Source organism: Anoplopoma fimbria, chromosome 17 (genome assembly GCF_027596085.1).
Source record: "Anoplopoma fimbria isolate UVic2021 breed Golden Eagle Sablefish chromosome 17, Afim_UVic_2022, whole genome shotgun sequence".
Lineage (NCBI taxonomy): Eukaryota > Metazoa > Chordata > Actinopteri > Perciformes > Anoplopomatidae > Anoplopoma > Anoplopoma fimbria.
The window spans coordinates 23985416-24004327 of NC_072465.1; the positions used below are offsets into that span (position 1 = coordinate 23985416).

General features: G+C 39.2%; 1 protein-coding gene across 1 annotated transcript; it reads left to right on the forward strand.

The window, feature by feature from the left end:
- Window positions 1-3895: 3895 nt before the first annotated feature.
- On the forward strand, window positions 3896-17967 carry alpl (alkaline phosphatase, biomineralization associated). The gene is made up of 12 exons (XM_054616460.1): window positions 3896-4032; window positions 6481-6640; window positions 7615-7734; window positions 8928-9043; window positions 9940-10114; window positions 11703-11878; window positions 12383-12523; window positions 12669-12738; window positions 12877-13011; window positions 16052-16243; window positions 16349-16468; window positions 17044-17967. The coding sequence occupies exons 2-12, from the start codon at window positions 6520-6522 to the stop codon at window positions 17307-17309; spliced, it is 1632 nt and encodes a 543-aa protein (XP_054472435.1). The 5' UTR covers window positions 3896-4032; window positions 6481-6519; the 3' UTR covers window positions 17310-17967.
- The last annotated feature ends 945 nt before the right edge of the window (window positions 17968-18912 follow it).

The window sequence follows — 18912 nt, forward strand, 5'->3', positions numbered from 1 at the left end:
CATTACTCTAGTGAAGGGGGACAAGACAGAAGCTCCACCATCTAAAAAGCTCTTGCTGGATCTACTTCTTCTCTGTTAATACAGATTTTTTTGGGAGGTAGAAAGATAGACCATCAAATACTCTGAAAAACATCGGAGGAGTTGGGTCTAAAAAATGAATCCTGTTGGATCTTAAAAGATGAGACTACTGTGGGTTAAATATTCCACTACAGGCTGCTACATGCTACACATGCTATGCTTAGGCCTATTTGTCTTGGTGGTTGGTTGGAGAATTCTATGCTTATTTGCCAGTTATGGAGTAATGTACAGTATAAAGGGGAACCAATTAAATCAAATAAAGAAGAAAGGTTGTAGAAGTTATATCACGTGTTATGATTGTTTCTTGTATAAGCCTGTTCAGCTGCAACAGTGACATCCACAGGAGACCAGAGGAAACAGCAAGGAGCCTTTAACTAAGAGAAGAATCACATCACCTTAACAGCACGTCCATAATTTAATGCCTATAACTGTTTAATGGGATTTAATGAATACAAATGTTTATATTTTTTTAACAGCAACTTTAATAGGTCTACTACTTTAAACAAAAGACAACTGTTTATTTATTTGGAGGCTATTAATCTGCCTTTGTCTGTTTGTTTTAGTTGCTTAATTAGTAAGCAGTGGTGCAAAGTTATTAAGAACATTTACTACCAATACAAGCACTGAGTAAGTGCATTGAACTATATATATACACACATATATATACGTACATATATACATACACATATATATATACATACATATATATAAATACACATATACACACATATATACACATACATACACATACATACACATATATATATATATATACATACAGCAGGTAAAATAATACAGCAGGTAAAATTGTATTGAACATGTCACCATTTTTCTCAGTAAATATATTTCTAAAGGTGCTATTGACATGACATTTTCACCAGATGTTGGTAACAACCCAAGTAATCCATACATACAAAGAAAACCAAAACAAATAAGTTCAGAAATGAAGTTATGTGTAATAGAATGGAATGACACAGGGAAAAAGTATTGAACACGCTTACTGAAATGTATTTAATACTTGGTACAAAAGCCTTTGTTGGTAATGACAGCTTCAAGACGCCTCCTGTATGGAGAAACTAGTCGCATGCATTGCTCAGGTGTGATTTTGGCCCATTCTTCCACACAAACAGTCTTCAAATCTTGAAGGTTCCGTGGGCCTCTTCTATGAACTCTGATCTTTAGTTATTTCCATAGATTTTTTATTGGATTCAAGTCAGGTGATTGGCTGGGCCATTCTAGCAGCTTTATTTTCTTTCTCTGAAACCAATTGAGAGTTTCCTTGTCTGTGTGTTTGGGATCATTGTCTTGCTGAAATGTCCAGCCTTGTTTCATCTTCATCATCCTGCTAGATGGCAGCAGAGTTTTATGAAGAATGTCTCGGTACATTTTTCCATTCATCCTTCCTTCGATTATATGAAGTTTGCCAGTGCAAAAGTGCTGAAAAACAGCCCCACACCATGATGTTCCCACCTCCAAACTTCACTGTTGGTATGGTGTTTTTGGGGTGATGTGCAGTGCCATTTGACCTCCAAACATGGTGTGTATTATGACATCCAAAGAGTCATCCTCCTCCACAAGTGATCCTTGGCTCTTGGACAACTCTTCTGATAATTCTTTTCACTCCTCTGTCAGAAATCTTGCGAGGAGCACCTGGTCGTGGCCGGTTTATGGTGAAATGATGTTCTTTCCAACAGTGCTCACCGGAACATTCAGAAGTTTAGAAATCCTTCTGTAACCAATGCCATCAGTATGTTTTGCAACAATAAGGTTGTGAAGGTCTTGAGAGAGCTCTTTGCTTTTACCCATCATGAGATGTTTCTTGTGTGACACCTTGGTAATGAGACACCTTTTTATAGGCCATCAGTTGGAACTGAACCAGCTGATATTAATTTGCACTGACAAGGGGCAGGATTGCTTTATAATTACTGATAGGTTTCAGCTGGTGTCTTGGCTTTCCATGCCTTTTTGTACCTCCCTTTCTTCATGTGTTCAATACTTTTTCCCTGTGTCATTCCATTTTATTACACATAACTTCATTTCTGAACTTATTTGTTTGGTGTTTTTTTTCTTTGTATGTATGGATTACTTGGGTTGTTACCGACATCTGGTGAAATTTTTATGTCAATAGCACCTTTAGAAATATATTTACTGAGAAAAATGTTGACGGGTTCAATACTTATTTTACCCGCTGTATATACACATACATATATATACACATAAATACACATATATATACACATATATATATATATATATATACACACACACACATACATACACATATATATTTTTTTATATATATTTTTTTAAGATAGGCTACTCCTATGTACTTTAACTTCAGTTCTGAATGTAGTACTTTTACTCGCATTTTTTAATTGTGGTACTTCACTGTTAGTTACAGTATAATGATGGAGTATTTTTATAATGTGGTATTTCCACTGTTAGTTACAGTATAATGATGGAGTATTTTTATAATGTGGTACTTCACTGTTACAGTATAATGATGTATTTTGTAATTTTTAACTTGTGGTACTTCACTGTTGCAGTATAATGATGTTGTATTTTTTATAACTGTTGCAGTATAATGGTACTTCACTGTTACAGTATGATTTGTTATATAATTTTATTTTTATAATGTGGTACTTCACTGTTGCAGTATAATGATGATGTATTTTTATAATGTGGTACTTCACTGTTGCAGTTGCAGTATAATGATGTTGTTTTTATAATGTGATGTTGTATAATGATGTTTTTATAATGTGGTACTTCACTGTTGCAGTATAATGATGTTGTATTTTTATAATGTGGTACTTCACTGTTACAGTATAATGATGTATTTTTATAATGTGGTACTTCACTGTTGCAGTATAATGATGTATTTTTATAATGTGGTACTTCACTGTTGCAGTATAATGTTGTATTTTTATAATGTGGTACTTCACTGTTGCAGTATAATGATGTTGTATTTTTATAATGTGGTACTTCACTGTTGCAGTATTTTTATAATGTACTTCATGTTGTATTTTTTATAATGTGGTACTTCACTGTTGCAGTATAATGATGTTGTATTTTTATAATGTGGTACTTCACTGTTGCAGTATAATGATGTTGTATTTTTTATAATGTGGTACTTCACTGTTGCAGTATAATGATGTTGTATTTTTATAATGTGGTACTTCACTGTTACAGTATAATGATGTTGTATTTTTATAATGTGGTACTTCACTGTTGCAGTATAATGATGTTGTATTTTTATAATGTGGTACTTCACTGTTGCAGTATAATGATGTATTTTTATAATGTGGTACTTCACTGTTGCAGTATAATGTTGTATTTTTATAATGTGGTACTTCACTGTTGCAGTATATAATTTTGTATTTCTATAATGTGGTACTTCACTGTTACAGTATAATGATGTTGTATTTTTATAATGTGGTACTTCACTGTTGCAGTATAATGTTGTATTTTTATAATGTGGTACTTCACTGTTGCAGTATAATGTTGTATTTTTATAATGTGGTACTTCACTGTTGCAGTATAATGATGTATTTTTATAATGTGGTACTTCACTGTTGCAGTATAATGATGTTGTATTTTTATAATGTGGTACTTCACTGTTGCAGTATAATGTTGTATTTTTATAATGTGGTACTTCACTGTTGCAGTATAATGATGGCACTCTGTCCTTGAAGCGATGCATCGGTCATCAGGCAGGCGGAGCTCTCGGTCCTTCAGCAGCAGCAGCAGCACCACCAGCACCACCAGCAGCATGGCATCGTTATTTCTAAGGGTTTTTTCCTCTCCCTCGTGGGATACAGACCGCTATTCTCAGACCTCCAGAGCAGAACAACTGTGTCCTTATCAGAAGGACTGAGAGCAGCGACGAGGACGCACACTTCTACTGCAGGCACGTCTGGATGTACATTTCTGTCCCGGAGGAAAAAGACACTTCCAGTAAGTGAAACAATTAAACAACTTTATTTTATTTATTTCTTTGCGTTGGTTTTACTCAGAGAACGTGTTGCTTTGGGAGCGTCAGATGACATTATAGCAGGTTGTTACACTTGTTTATGCATCTTTTCCTCTCAGTGTCCTCTCTTAATAATGCAAGTTTATCCTCGAAACGATGCAATGTTAAGTTATCGAAATCTAGGTTTATAAAAGATAGTTTTTTGTTTTTTTTGGTTCAGTTTCACCGAAACCAGCTCTGTTTTTATACCCAGAGGTGATGTGTCCTAGATGGGCTTTTGATGCACAGTTGTAAAGCATATTGCCATTTATTCATTCAAGTCATAGCCTAAAGGATTTAATGATGTCATTTTTGATTGCAACATCAAAGTCCTTTAGACAGTTGGAGGTCATAGAAGTGCTTTCAATGGAGCCATGTGTTTCTCTGCACATACCACTGTTTCCTCTCCCCTTCAATGTGTAGGAGGCTGCAGTAAAATACCCTCCTGTCTCTTTTTATTCTCTTATTTTGTTCTTTTTAATGACAGAATGTGGCATGGACTTTTGCATATAGGTTACATTTTAGGATGCACTAACAAGTTTGTGAGGCACTACTTTAAAATGACACAACCCAGTAAGTTTCTGACAAAGAATAACGTTTTTATTTGTTTAAATAGTCAATCAGAGAGAAAATAAGTAACATGCCTCCCTCTCCCCAGGCTGAAATTCAGTTAGTTATTCTGTGTGCATACATGAGGCAGCCCGGCACACCAAGTTCCATATTTTTCTAAAAACAAACAGACAAAGAAGATGAGGACACCATATACTTAATGTCTGTTAAGTTACCACTAACTATTACTCCAGTGGAGTTACAAATTCAATATGAACTATATATTGGTCACAAGTGTGATGAGGACACCATATTGGCTGTGTGAGGAGCAGGTGCAGCCCGATAAATGTGGAGTTTTGACGGATTACATTTTTAGAGGCCAGCCTCTCATCTCTCAGCCCTCCACTCCTGATCACAACTAGCAGCCTAATCCTGGCTTCAGAGCTGCTGCCTGCTGAAGTGACAGCACATCTGAGTTGCCTCTGGGCTTTTTTCAATGAAGGGAAGCTCAGGAAGGAGCTCGGCCTGTGGACTTATTGGGGGGAAAAATCACCTCATTTGACACCAGCTGGATACACCGGAGCAGACACAGTGCATCGGCGACACCATGACTGAAGTGGGATTTAATTTGATCCTGACCACCGTCCTGTCTGGTGTCCTGCTGGTGGCTGTGTTGGCACTGGTTTGCTTCTTTTGCTGCAGGTTGGCTGGCTCGATGCCCCTGGCTGGACCTGGTGGCTTTTAACTGGCCATCTGGAGAATGGTAAAAAAAAAAGCAACTGACTCCAGGCAAGGCCTTTTGGATTAATACTGTACCACCAGATTATATCCATTGATGCAATAGTTCGGTTTTGGTTCAGACTTTACTGTTTCTTAAACCAGTAACTATGCCAGTCAGCAGTGAGAGTTAACTTTTGGATGTGTTGATGAGGTGATCTTTCCAAGGTTGGAATTGTATTATTTTTCATATAGTATAGTTTACCATAGTGCGTAGGAGGTGCATATGCTTGGTGGGACACAATTAGTAAAATAGCAGGCAATTAAGAGGTTTGCACCCATCTTTGTCAATACTATATACAAAACATGTTGAAATTGCACAGGTGAAAGATTTGTTGCGATAAAAGTATCTTGAGTTTTTTTCTTCTTCTTACTGTTGGACGTATCCAGTCAATCATCTGCTGTTAATCGGCTTTGTTATGGCCCCTTAAACCCTCTCAGTGCGATGGAGCTCAATCCCATTAAAGTGACCTTGACTGTAAGCAAAGGGAAGAAAGGAGGAGGGTGTGAATAATTACAAATAAAAAGGCTGACTGGCCAGGACCCATAAGGGCCTCCTGGTGGGGACTACTTACATTCACAGCGAGGCCTCCAGCTTAACTTTACCCAGCTCTCCTTGTGCTTCTGCTGCAAAGCCTGATGGACCTGATACTTTACAACACACACACACACACACACACACACACACACACACACACACACACACACACACACACACACACACACACACACACACACACACACAGAAAAACATCTTTCACCAACATGATGACATGAAAACAGACCGATCATTAGCATTCTCCAGCCTTAATGAGCTGTTTGTTTGAGAGAGAAGGTGAATTAGGCAAGTGATACTACTACTTAATGTCTGTTAAGTTACCACTAACTATTACTCCAGTGGAGTTACAAATTCAATATGAACTATATATTGGTCACAAGTGTGTTTTATGTCCCAGAAATGTACTAATCATCCGGGTAATTACACATTAAGTTGGTTCGTCAGAGTCGGTGTGTCACAAGATGACACAGACTTAATTGTCAGTGTGTGTTCCTCTTCTCTCTTCTAGCTGTGAGGCGACTGCAGAGGGGCAGATTCTCAAAGTGGCATGTTGAGGCTGTCTGGAGCAACGCATCAGCCGCACCGGGACGACAACATGAAGGTGACAGCGCTGCTCATCGTTTGCTCCTGTCTGATGTCGGGGAGTTTGGGGAAGCCGCAATTCCCTGGTAAGTTACTGTAGTCGGCAACAACAAGATAACTGTGCAGCTGTCAGGAGATGTTCAGGATGCACGGGAGGGTTTCAAGGTTGTGAGAGAATGTTTTGGTCCTTTTAAAAGGAAGTTCATGTTTCCGAAGAAATAATTTTGCTGCTGTTGTGACGCCAAGAAAATAACAGGAATTGATTGTTTGAATACATTTTCTGGGAAAAGGGATCACCATTCTGCTATTTTGGAGATGGTTTTGTATTTGTCGTCACATTTTATAAGAAGAGTTGAACAAAATCAAATGTGTAGAATATGTGAAATTGTTTGACGCTTTTAGATGATTTGTAAATTGATAGTTGATGTATCGTTTTAGTCATTTTAAAGAAAAAATGCCAAACAACTGCTGGTTTAAGCTTTCAATTGTGAGAATCTGATCCCTTCCCTTGTCATACATGATAGTAATCGGAAAGTGTTTGGACTGTTAGTCACATAAAACAAGACATATGACTGGTGTACATCAGGGCGTGGCTGGAAGAGTCAACCTGAGTGGGATGTCATGATTCCTTATATAGCCGATAAATGACAAGGTGGCTTAATTACACCAGCATGTCACAACATAAATATGATATTATTATAGTCATAACACAGAAATAACTCCCAATAACCACAACAACAATGGAGGGACAAAGCTTATTTACAAAAAAAGATTGATTAGAACCTGGATACATCATAGCATCACGTTTAAAAATCCAGTTTATGTTAATTAAGTTATTTATTAAGGTGATCGCCACATCTGATGGACTGCTCCACTTTTAAGAGGCTGTTATCTCTGTGATAATGACAATTATGGAAATGGCGTGCCACAGGGTAGTCTACAATGTTGCTTCTTATAGGAAGACACCACTTTGGGCTGGGGGAAATTATAAGGGTGATTTTTCATTTGCCAACTTTCTATCATAACTTAACATAAAATAACTTGTGTCTTTCCTACACAGAACAAGAGAAGGATCCAAAGTTTTGGAATATGTGGGCTCAGCAGACTCTGAAGAACGCTCTGACGCTGCAAAGTCTCAACACGAACAAAGCGAAGAATCTGATCCTCTTCCTTGGAGATGGTAAGCCACAAAAAAAATCTTTACGTTTTTACGTCCTAATTAATTGGAAAGACATTGTGAAATTTCCCCAAATGCTGTGTAAATCCACTTTAAAAAGGTGGAAGGTAACCTTAACGCAGAAGGATGTGAATCGCAGAAACCTCATTAGATAAGAAATAATTTTCCCTTTTGTCATTTATAATGGAAAAGATTAATTATGTCGCCGTTCCAACAGTTTTATTTAAGCTGAATTGATGCTACAGAGGATCTAGTAGTCCATCAGCAAATTAATGAGATTCTTCAAATTTCTTCTCACACGCAGGATGAGTGAATAGTAGCAAACAAAACAACTGTGCTGCCACCAGATCACTGGGCTTCTGTTTGTGCTGGGCCGCTCACGGGTCACACAAAAACTTTTTATCCTCCATCTGGTCTCTGCTCCCTCTCTGTCTGATCGGGACTATAGGCACAACGTGACATTCTTGCACACTGCTGCATGCACGTTCATGCCATGTCCTAGTGGAGTGGTGGGGTTGTGACAGAGAAGTTACAAAATAACAAGCGCCATATTACAACTTTAAAAAAAGAAAAAGCAGGGAGTGATTGTATCACTGGGAAATGTTTCCCAGACTTTGTATACCTTTGGCAGGGAAAATCACAGGATTCTGTTCAAGAATTGTGACTCAGATGCACAAACCGTGTCCTTTGTGTACCTCTAAGCCTCAGGTTTTTGTGGAACGGCGCCGTCTTCAACTTCAGTTTAAGTGATCAAACTCGACATGGGGAGATGGAAGCACGATTTGTTTTTCAGCTTGTATACAATACAAGAAAACGCTCTTACCGCAAGAAGAGATCAGCAACTTACCAATGATTTAAAACTGTTTCTCATATTGTCCTGTAATCATCTTCAATTTCAGGAAACAAAAAAAAAAACATGGACATCCTGCATGTTACAGATTAACTGCAGATGCTCGTTTCTTTCTGTTTTGTTTTTCTCTGTTTTTGTTTTTGAAGTAAATCGTATCTAAGAATATGTTTTGCCTAACAGCTGACGCCTTGTTCTAAAATGTCAAAGAAAGCAACACTCTTTCATGTGTTTCTCACTGAGCACAGCAGTGGATGAAAAAGTGTTGGTGTTTCTCAGTCGCTTTCTTTCGCGCCCTGGGGGGAAAAACTAATGCACTCCTAATGCTGGACCTGCTCTTGGTGTGTAGGGATGGGCGTTCCCACGGTGACAGCTGCTCGAATACTGAAGGGTCAGCTGAACGGCCAGAGTGGAGAAGAGACGCAGCTGGAGATGGACAAGTTCCCCTTTGTGTCTTTGGCCAAGGTCTGACTCGGTTATTATTGAATATGTACAATATGTCCCAATGTATTGATCTCGCTGTGGCCATTAATGGCTTCCTGACAAGGCCTGTGACTGTGAACAAGGTCATTCAGCGTGTCACGTCACACTGGTCTGTGTATTATGTTACAGATATGATAAAGAGACGGACAGAAATATTAGAGTAGTGTGATTATTTATACAAATACTGGCCTTAAAGGAACCATTTAAACTACAAGTCTGATGATAGTCTTTTTTTTTTCTTACTGCCAATTATTCCCATGAAAAGATCAAAAACAACAATTTACTGCTCTGACTAACAAGTGTTGTTTATGAAGCCAAAAGCCTGAAATAGTTTATAGACGTCCATTGTTGTCCAAAAAACTATTTCAAACACACACATGCACCTAATGCCAGCTCTAGCAGAAAGTGGGAATTAAAAATATGTTTCCTTATTCCCGTTTACTACCATCATTTTAATTAGTTGATGAAAAAGGTAGCTTCCAGTTAGTCAAGTGAAAAGAAAAAGGCCTCCTCTGTGAATACTAAGGAAAAAACTATCTGGCCTCTCACATAAACTGAGAACTTCCAGGAATATTATGGTTGACAAACAAAATCTATTTGGATAATCCAGATGAAAACAGGGTTTGGATATTTGCCTTAAGTAAAAAGTTGGATACATTACAAATTATCTCAATGTTTGGGACAAAATGTAGAAAGATGTAACTATTTATCCTTTAACTCAGCATTTAAACATTCTGCTAATGTAGGAATAGCACTAAAATGTCCAAACACATTCCAACACACACAAACACCCCATCACAAGCACTTCATAAAGACTACAAACAATCCTGTCTGACATTTGTATTCTGACCACATGTCATCGTCGTGTTCCTCTGCAGACGTACAACACTAACGCACAGGTGCCAGACAGCGCCGGCACCGCCACAGCTTACCTCTGCGGGGTCAAGGCCAACGAGGGCACGGTGGGCGTCAGCGCAGCCGCCGTCCGGTCCCAGTGTAACACCACGGAGGGCAACGAGGTCACCTCCATCCTCCGATGGGCTAAGGAAGCAGGTAGAGTGAGGTTAAATTAAACGCAACACAGATGTTTTCTTCTTTCTACAGGGACTGGGATGCAGAATTTTCAGGTGTTTGTAATCATTTAACATTCGCTTCATGTCCGGGGGGAAACCTAATTGCAGTTTGTAGTTGAATGTGGCGTTAATAGGAAGTGGGAATGCTCACCCATTTGAGCGCTTAAAGCAAAGACTTTGAAGTGCTTCTTAAAGTGTTGCTCTTAAAACTTGTTTTTCCACTCTGCTCATTCCCTTTTTCAGCCTTTGAACCAAATTTAGAGCAGTTGAACAGTTTCAACTTAGCCCCAAAAAGTTATTTATTGATGTCTTCTCATTTAAAATGACAAGAGATACATTTTTAACCACAATTTTCTTCTTATGAAAATCTCTATCTGGCCACCCCTTGCTAAGAAGTTTCGTCAGTTTCGTTTTTTACTTCTCTGATGTGTCTGCATCCTTGAATAAAACCATTTTCATATGGGTCATTAATCAGTTCAGTGCAAGTCAGCACACAACATAGAGCCAAATCTCATGTAAAAAAATCTGATCAAAGCGCTGGCAGATAAACATCTTTGCGAAGTGTTCCAAAGAATGACATCTGATTTATTACCCTTCAAGGACACATTTCGGTGTTATGCAACCTGCTTGTTGTGTGACAAAACACAAGACGAATCACACCTCCGAAAAAGCAAAGGACTGAGTAGCTTGGATTTTCAGAGGGAGGTGGTGGGGAGAAGTTAGGAGTGGGTGAGGGTCAGGGTGTGTGTGGTTTCAAGGGTCACAGATAATAAGAAATCCAATTAGGAGGAACACGGCAGGCAGCAGCTGACCTTCTGCACGGAGCAAATAGAAATGTGAAAAGTGATTTTCATCAGGTCATTTTAGGAGACTTCCCTCTGCTGGGTTTGCCTTTAAAGTTGTACTTTTCACATCCAGAAGATTTGTTAACCGAAAATTGTTTTTTTATGCTGATGTACAGATTCATTGATCATTGGTGGACATTACTTTTAAAAAATGTTATTCAGATTGGGTATGAGCAAAACCAACATTTTCTAGTTGGACTATGCAATAAAATTGCAATATAAAATGTGATTTTTTTTTTTATTTATTTTAATTTTTTTGTTGGTATTTGGTATGTTAATTTCTCTGAGTTGGAATGAACATTTTTTCAATTTAGTGCTCTTGAATTTAACTTTACGAGAAGTTATACAATTGCTTTCACATGGACAAAGGATATGTTAACTATTTTAATACAGTATTCACATGTCCATAAGTCCATTAAAATAGTTATTTGTTGCTTTTTTCCTTTTTGGCTGTGGCAGAAAAGAAGTTTCAACCAAAGCTTACATGAAGCTTCGGCACTCAGTGAGCAAATCAGCTTAGAAGTCTCCAAGGTGACAGTCATTTAAGAACAAAATTCCCTTTTTGTGTTACTCTTCCTCGACTGCAGCTCCTCGAGGAAACACTGCTTAAGGAAGTACAAAAAGAAAATCCATCCAGGTCTGAACATGTTCTTTAATAAAAGAAAATGCTCAGCCTTTACTCAGACAGTTGCCTGTGCGTGCATGTGTGTGTTTCCACTTCAGGCAAGTCAGTGGGAATAGTGACGACGACCCGAGTCAACCATGCGACTCCCAGTGCTGCTTACGCCCACAGCGTGGACAGAGACTGGTACTCCGACAATGAGATGCCAGCTGATGCACTGAAGGACGGCTGCAAAGATATCGCCAGACAACTCTTTGAAAACATTCCCAACATTGATGTGAGTCAAAATGATTCATCAGTTTCTAACACACAAGTTTCTAAGTACCAACATTTGACTGATCAAATAGTGTAACCAGTTGAACATTACATAAAAAAACAAAACGAAAGTTTACACTCCAGTAACCTCAGACAAACTTAGAGTTATTTATATGTTAATCCTTAAAGCCTTATCTCTTTGAACGTTAAAATTGAAACAAGCCGTTTGAAAATATCAACAATAAAGCATTAATCTAACCACATATGTCCAAGTAAACAAGCATTTTTACTTATCTACTCAAAATACAAGGACTGCCTTCAGCTTAAGCTTAAGTCTGTAGCATTATATAATGTATTTAGCCATAAAGTGCAAATTAAAGACCCTTTTACAGGGTTATTGTTTAAAAAGAATCAGGTTTTTAGCCATACACCTTGTTTTCAACCTTGCAAAATCAATTAGCTTAATTGGCTAGATACAGCTGATAAAATCGATTGAAAAGATTGCAACTTCTTCTTCTGTTCCCAGGTGATTATGGGTGGGGGGAGGAAGTATATGTTCCCCAAAAACATGTCGGATGTAGAGTTCCCCGGCGTCGCGAAGCACAGTGGCACACGAAAAGACGGAAGAAACCTGGTGCAGGAGTGGATTGACAAAATGAAGGATAAAGTAAATTTCTCCTCTCTCTGCTCCTCTTTGTTTCTCTGCTCCCTCTTTTATCCTCCCAATTACATTTCCATATTTAGGAGTTCAAAGTGACTGCAGTGCTACCACTCACATTGTTGCTGTGCTGTACATTTGTGTCTTTGTGCAGAGAGGTCATTATGTATGGAACAAGAAGCAGCTCTTATCACTGAACCCTAACAGCGTGGATTACTTATTGGGTGAGTTTCCAGTCTCGCTAATTATGAATTTCTCATTGAAGTGTAAATGAAGAGCCATACGTGTATGCGTTTGCTTTAGGCTTATTTTCTGCTTCTTATATCTTATTTCTTCTTGAACCGTGCTTTCTGTTATTCCAGGTCTCTTTGAACCTGCGGATTTGACGTACAACTTGGAGAGGAACATCGACACCGATCCATCGCTGACAGAGATGGTGGACGTGGCCATCAAGATCCTGAAGAGGAACCCAAGAGGATTTTACCTGCTAGTCGAAGGTAAGTTTGCGGTGAAATTGGAAGGTCATCTTTTGTTGTCGGGTCGGTTTCACAAAGATCTGTCGCCTTACGTAGTTAAGTTTTAGTCTCTGTTCGAGACATTGCAGGTTTCAAAAATGGATATCCGTTCAGACAAGGAGGCCTTCTAAAACAGTTGCTGCCAAACATTATTGTTAAGATTATTAAATAAATTGTTAAAAACACTTTTCTTTCTGAAACTGAGATAAAAACAAGGAGATCAAGCTCATGTTTGTGGGTGATGAGAGTATTGGGGATCTTTAGTGACGTTAGAGGGTGTTTCTTTTGTTCCATAAAAGTAAAGTAATTTAATCGATGACAGATGCTGACTTGCATCAAAGAGGAAAACATGACTCAGTTTGCGGTTTGACGGCATTGCTGTGTAGCATGAAAAAGAGAAACAAAGGAAAAGCTGTTTTAAGAGACTTCATGAAAACCATAAGAAAAAAGTTTTTTCAGCCATTGGTTTACTTATCTCAGATGGGATTCTCCCTGAGACGTTAAGGCTCTGAACATTGACGGGCTGTCTTGGCTGACAATCCTCTTCAGTGTCGGATAGATGTCGAGGAGAGTTCCTGTGGAGTGGCAGACCTGGGTGGTGGTTCCCATTTTTAAATAGGAGGATTGGAGGATGTGCTCCAATTTTTTGGGGTATCACACTGCTTTTTAGATCCAGGGGAAGCAATGCAAGAGGAACCTTTCAGGGCTGTTCTAGGTGCAAGAGTTTGGCCATTCAGTCCACATGTGTTTTGTGGATCTGGAGAAGGCTTACAACCATGTCCCCCAGGAGTCTCTGTGTGTGTGACCAGTCACACGCTTTTCCAGTGGGTGTTGGCCTCCACAACGGTGGTCCATTTTCCCTGTTTGGGATTTTCATAAACAGGATCTCAAGGCACAGGGGAGGTGAGTTCCTGTTTTGGGGACCTTCAGACTTGCGTTTCTGCTCTTTGCAGATTATGTGATTCTGTTGGCTCCACCAGCCTGTGACCTTTAGCATGCATTGGGGCAGTTTGTGAAGGGGGATCAGTTATGGGAATCAGTACCTCTGGGGCCTGGGTTCTAGAGAACGGTTGATTGTGCCCACCGTTGGGAGTGAGTCAACTGAGGGAGTTAAAGTACCTTGTCTTGTTTATCAGCGAGTGTAAAATGGAGCAGGAAATGGTTCAGTACAAAATAAGCTTCTTTTGTAGGCTGGCTGGGCTCATACAGCCGGAGGGAGCGCAGAGTAGAGATGTTGCTACTTTGCGTTGAAAGGGGTCAGCTGAGGTGGCATATAATCAGGATGCCTCCTGGACGTCTGGGAACACTTTGGAGTTCCCCAGGAGGAGCTGGAAATCGTTGCTGGGGAGAGGCTGCGATCCGGCTGCGATCCGGCCCCAGCTAAGCGGAAGATAATGGATGGAAAGTTCAATTATCGCTAAGATTTTCAACAAAATGTCCTTCAAACCTTAAAATACTTTTACAAGGAGCATGTTTACAGTAGCTTGAATCTTTTTTTTCCGTTTAATTAGAGTCTAGAGCAATTTATCCAAAATGCTGTACGTGAAAAACCAAGATAGTCAATAAGTAGGCAACTTTGTGAACATACGTCTAAGCAGAGTGGCCCTTCGTCCTTCAGCCAGAGGATTATAGTTAGCTATTTCCCAAGTCTTTTACTTTGCTGCCAACTTCATTTCAAGTAATTATCCCTAGTAATATTTTATCTGCTAACTGTTAACTGCTGCAAAACACATTTTGCAGCAGTTAACAGTTAGCAGATAAAATAAAAACATAAAACATATCAAAGACAAAGCAGACAAGGACTCAGACGCAGGGACAAAAATGATATACAAGACAGCAATTATAAACTATGTAAACTGAGAATTGTTATAATATGTGTTTTTAAAAGAATCTGTTGCCGTTTATTCTAGGCAGGGTATATAAGAGAAAACATGAGCTATTCACACAAAAGGTCTATTGGTCTGGTCTTATTATCACTGACATTGGACTGAGTAATCTGGGAATGTTCAATGTCAGAACAAAATGACATACCGAAGGCACAGGAAGGTTGTGGTGTTGATAACTATGTGTCCTTGGTCAAATCTGTTGAAAAAAACGGGGTCAGTAGGTATCAAACAGAGTGCTTGTCTGATCGCTGAATACCGTCTGAAAGAAGTTGAAAGAAGGCCCTCATAACCTTTTGAAGGCAAAATAGTTGGGGTCATTACAAAACCGACAATCTGACAAGCATGCCCTATTCACGCAGCAGCCCGTCAGGTTTATGAAGGCAAGATAGTAAGCACAGTTTGAACTTCCATTTCAAGCTGTCTTTTTTAAATTCTTTACAAAAATACCTTGGCACCAGCTCCAGTAATACCCTTTGTGGAAAGTGTTTCAAAGTGATCGAAAAGCTTTCACGACATGTCAAAGAAACTAGTTTGTTTTAAGCAGCATTAAAGACGCAGTGAAACAGGAGTTGGAACATCTTTAGCTGTAATGTGACATTTAACAATACTACTCAAACAGAATATGGGGCCAGTAGTACAGTTGTTCCTCTAAATGTTGTTGAGCCATATGTTGCTGTAGGACTGTTTACCTCAACCCAAACCTTCCTCACCTGTGTTATTAATCAAAAAGAGGAGAATAAAGGTACAATAATGAATTAAATTGCAGCCACATTCTTTGAAAAATTGAATTTATTGCACGCTTAAATCCAAACACACACCACTTACTATGATTTTGATGTGCTAGCCAGCCACCAATTGATAGTCAAGTGCAGTTTTATATGAGGGGTGGGATTAGCTAGTTGCCCCGAATCATATTTGACTGGATACATCTATGTTACCTTCAGTAAAAAGTTAAATTTTACGTTTAACAGAGGGAGAAAAGAGAGATATGAACAAAAAAAAGTTGTTTTAATGCTTTTTAAGCATAAGCTGAAAGCATAAAACAGGAGATAAATGAACAATTAACACAGAGACGATTGATTAGAAATTCCACTGTGTCTTTAACAGCTAACTGGATATATTTGCCCCTCTGACAGGTGGACGTATTGATCACGGACACCACGAGGGCAAGGCCAAGCAGGCTCTTCATGAAGCTGTGGAAATGGACAGAGCCATCGGCCTGGCACACCTCATGACCAGCGTCCATGACACTCTGACTATAGTCACTGCTGATCATTCTCATGTGTTCAACTTCGGGGGCTACACATTCAGAGGAAACACAATATTTGGTATGTAATCATGTGCATTCAGTACTGTGTGTGTGGTTGTCGTACCACATGTCTAGTAGTGCTGTAAGTTACATGTTGTGATGACGGGGTTCAATGCGTCCACAGGTCTGGCCCCGATGCTGAGCGACGTTGACCAGAAGCCCTTCACCTCCATTGTTTATGGGAACGGACCAGGTTACAAAATTGTTAACGGCGGGAGGGAGAATGTCTCCACTGTTGACTACCGTGAGTAAAATCAATAAGGACAGATAACAGTTACTACACTTCCTTGACTTAATAAAACAAACAAAAAACATTAGTAAGAGGATTGCTCTGTGTTGACACAAAATTACGTGTACCAGGAGTTACAAAATAATCTAAATGCTGCATAACGAGGATTAAAAGGTGCCCTGTGGAGTTTTCTTCTAAATCAACAAAAGTCAAATTCATGTTCAGTGTTACTCACCAAAATGTATTTTCGTCTATGTATTCTGGAGTTCTCACAAATTTGTTGAATGCATTTCCTCCCCCATAAGACATTTGAAAAGCCCAACCTTTTTTTTCACCCTTATCGTTCACATCCGTATTTACTATTAGCCATGACCAGTAAAATCAGTAAAATCTTGTGAAACCATTGGCACGACTGTGGATCAAGAAACCTTCGTGCATGGGCATCCTTGTGCAAGAGAAACAATGGCTCCATAGTAATACTAGAGGGCAAAACCTCCACAGGGAACCTTTAACTAGGTTGGACCTATTTCCCTCCATGCTTCAGCAATTAAAACAATAATCTTTTTTCTCTGTGCCCCTGCTTTTCTCAGATGAAAACAACTACCAAGCCCAGGCAGCTGTACCTCTGAGCATGGAGACTCATGGAGGAGAAGACGTGGCTGTGTTTGCTAAAGGTCCCATGGCTCACCTGCTGCATGGGGTCCACGAGCAGAACTACATCCCCCACGTGATGGCGTATGCAGCCTGTATCGGCCAGAACAGAGAGCACTGTGACTTAATCGGCGGGTCTGCAGCTTTACGCCCCGTCCTCTCCAGCATGGCAGCCATCCTCACAGTCACCCGGATTCTGTGCTGACCTCCCTACTGATAGTCCTCAACCTGTTAATAACCCCGTTTTAACCACTCATACAATTCAATTTTCAATATTTTCTAATTTTACTCTATGCTATTTTGATCATAGTACCACTGTTTCTGTTTTTGTTAAGATAAATAATTAAGAAAAGCATAGGGGTATCATTTTTAGGCAGTTCAGGCAAATATGTCAAATGATACGATATAATTGATCTCCCCTTGATGCACTGAAATGAAAAGTGGTGTTGCAGAGATCACCACAAAATCAGAGATCTCAGATGTGATTTGTCTCTTGAGTAGTTGTTTATTGTTAAGAGTTTTAGGACCCATTAGGACCCCTTTGTAAAATGCAAAACCCTTTAGGTTAGATTGAATTTGCAAATGTTTGAATATGTTTCATATTTTAAATGTGCAGTTAACATAATCTACCTCATAAACTTGCAAAAGATCTCTCATGTAATTATTGTGCGTTCAGAAGGGCACATTTCGATGGACAAAATTTGATGCCGGAATCAGAATGACTGAATGTATAATTGACAAAAGAGTTAAAGGAATATATATTTCTTGTGCATAATAAACAGAAAAAGCCCACCTGCCATTGTTGTGTCCAATAACAGAAGTTGTAAAACCTCTTAACCAATAAAATAAATGTTTTCTGATCATCTTTTGGTAGTTTTGTTGCAACATATATGGTTTTAAACTTCTCCTATTCTTTCTTAATATCAGATTTTAGTCCTAGTATATTATTATAAAATAGTGCTTTGAGTGTTAAGAGGCTTTCAGGGACGAAGGCCCAGATTAGGTCAAGAGTACACTTGACCCTAAAGTCCGGTTTGTTTAAGATTAGTGTGAACACTGTAAACGGGTACTCATCAATCTGTGACCAGGTCTACTTGAAAAGTTTTTCTCGAGTACGTTTTATGTATACTTTTATGTATGTTGGTTTGCATCAGATGTGCAAACCAACTGTACCGAAACACAGAAGTGGACTGCTGTTTAACGCGAGTAGCAGTCTGCAAGTACAGTTAAAAAGGCATGTCTCCACGCCAGTCTGCCAAATCAGTATATATGTGCAGAACGCGCCAATCTAAACCTCTTAACCCCACGGCCATGGTAGATAAAGGAGGAAGGCAGGAAAGAGGGTTGTTTCTATCTCTTTTGACTATTTTTAACAAGCAAAATGTAACAACAAGATATGCTTTTAGGAATGAATAATACTTTTTGACACCAGCCTAATTAAAGGCCGATCGCTGAAAAGAAGCGTGGTTTTGTACAGACAATACTTCAGTGACACAGTTTGTGGTTTTTTCCCGCAAGTAAAGCGCCACACAGATCTGCGATTTGTCACCCGTCAGAAATATCTCCTTGAACATCCTTCTTTTTAAAGTGTCACACATGTTGTACGCTGTACTTTTCCATCTGCTCCATTGTGTGGAATGTGAATGGACGGAAGCCACTCATTCCTTGGCTTCATGCGACCGCTGCGAAAACAGAGGAGGACCCATGTTGGCTGAAGCATAAAAAAAGGAGTATGAAATGAAGTCCTCGTTCTGTCGTTTGTACATTCTCAATATCTGCATGAAATCTACTGAGGCCCTAGGGGGGCC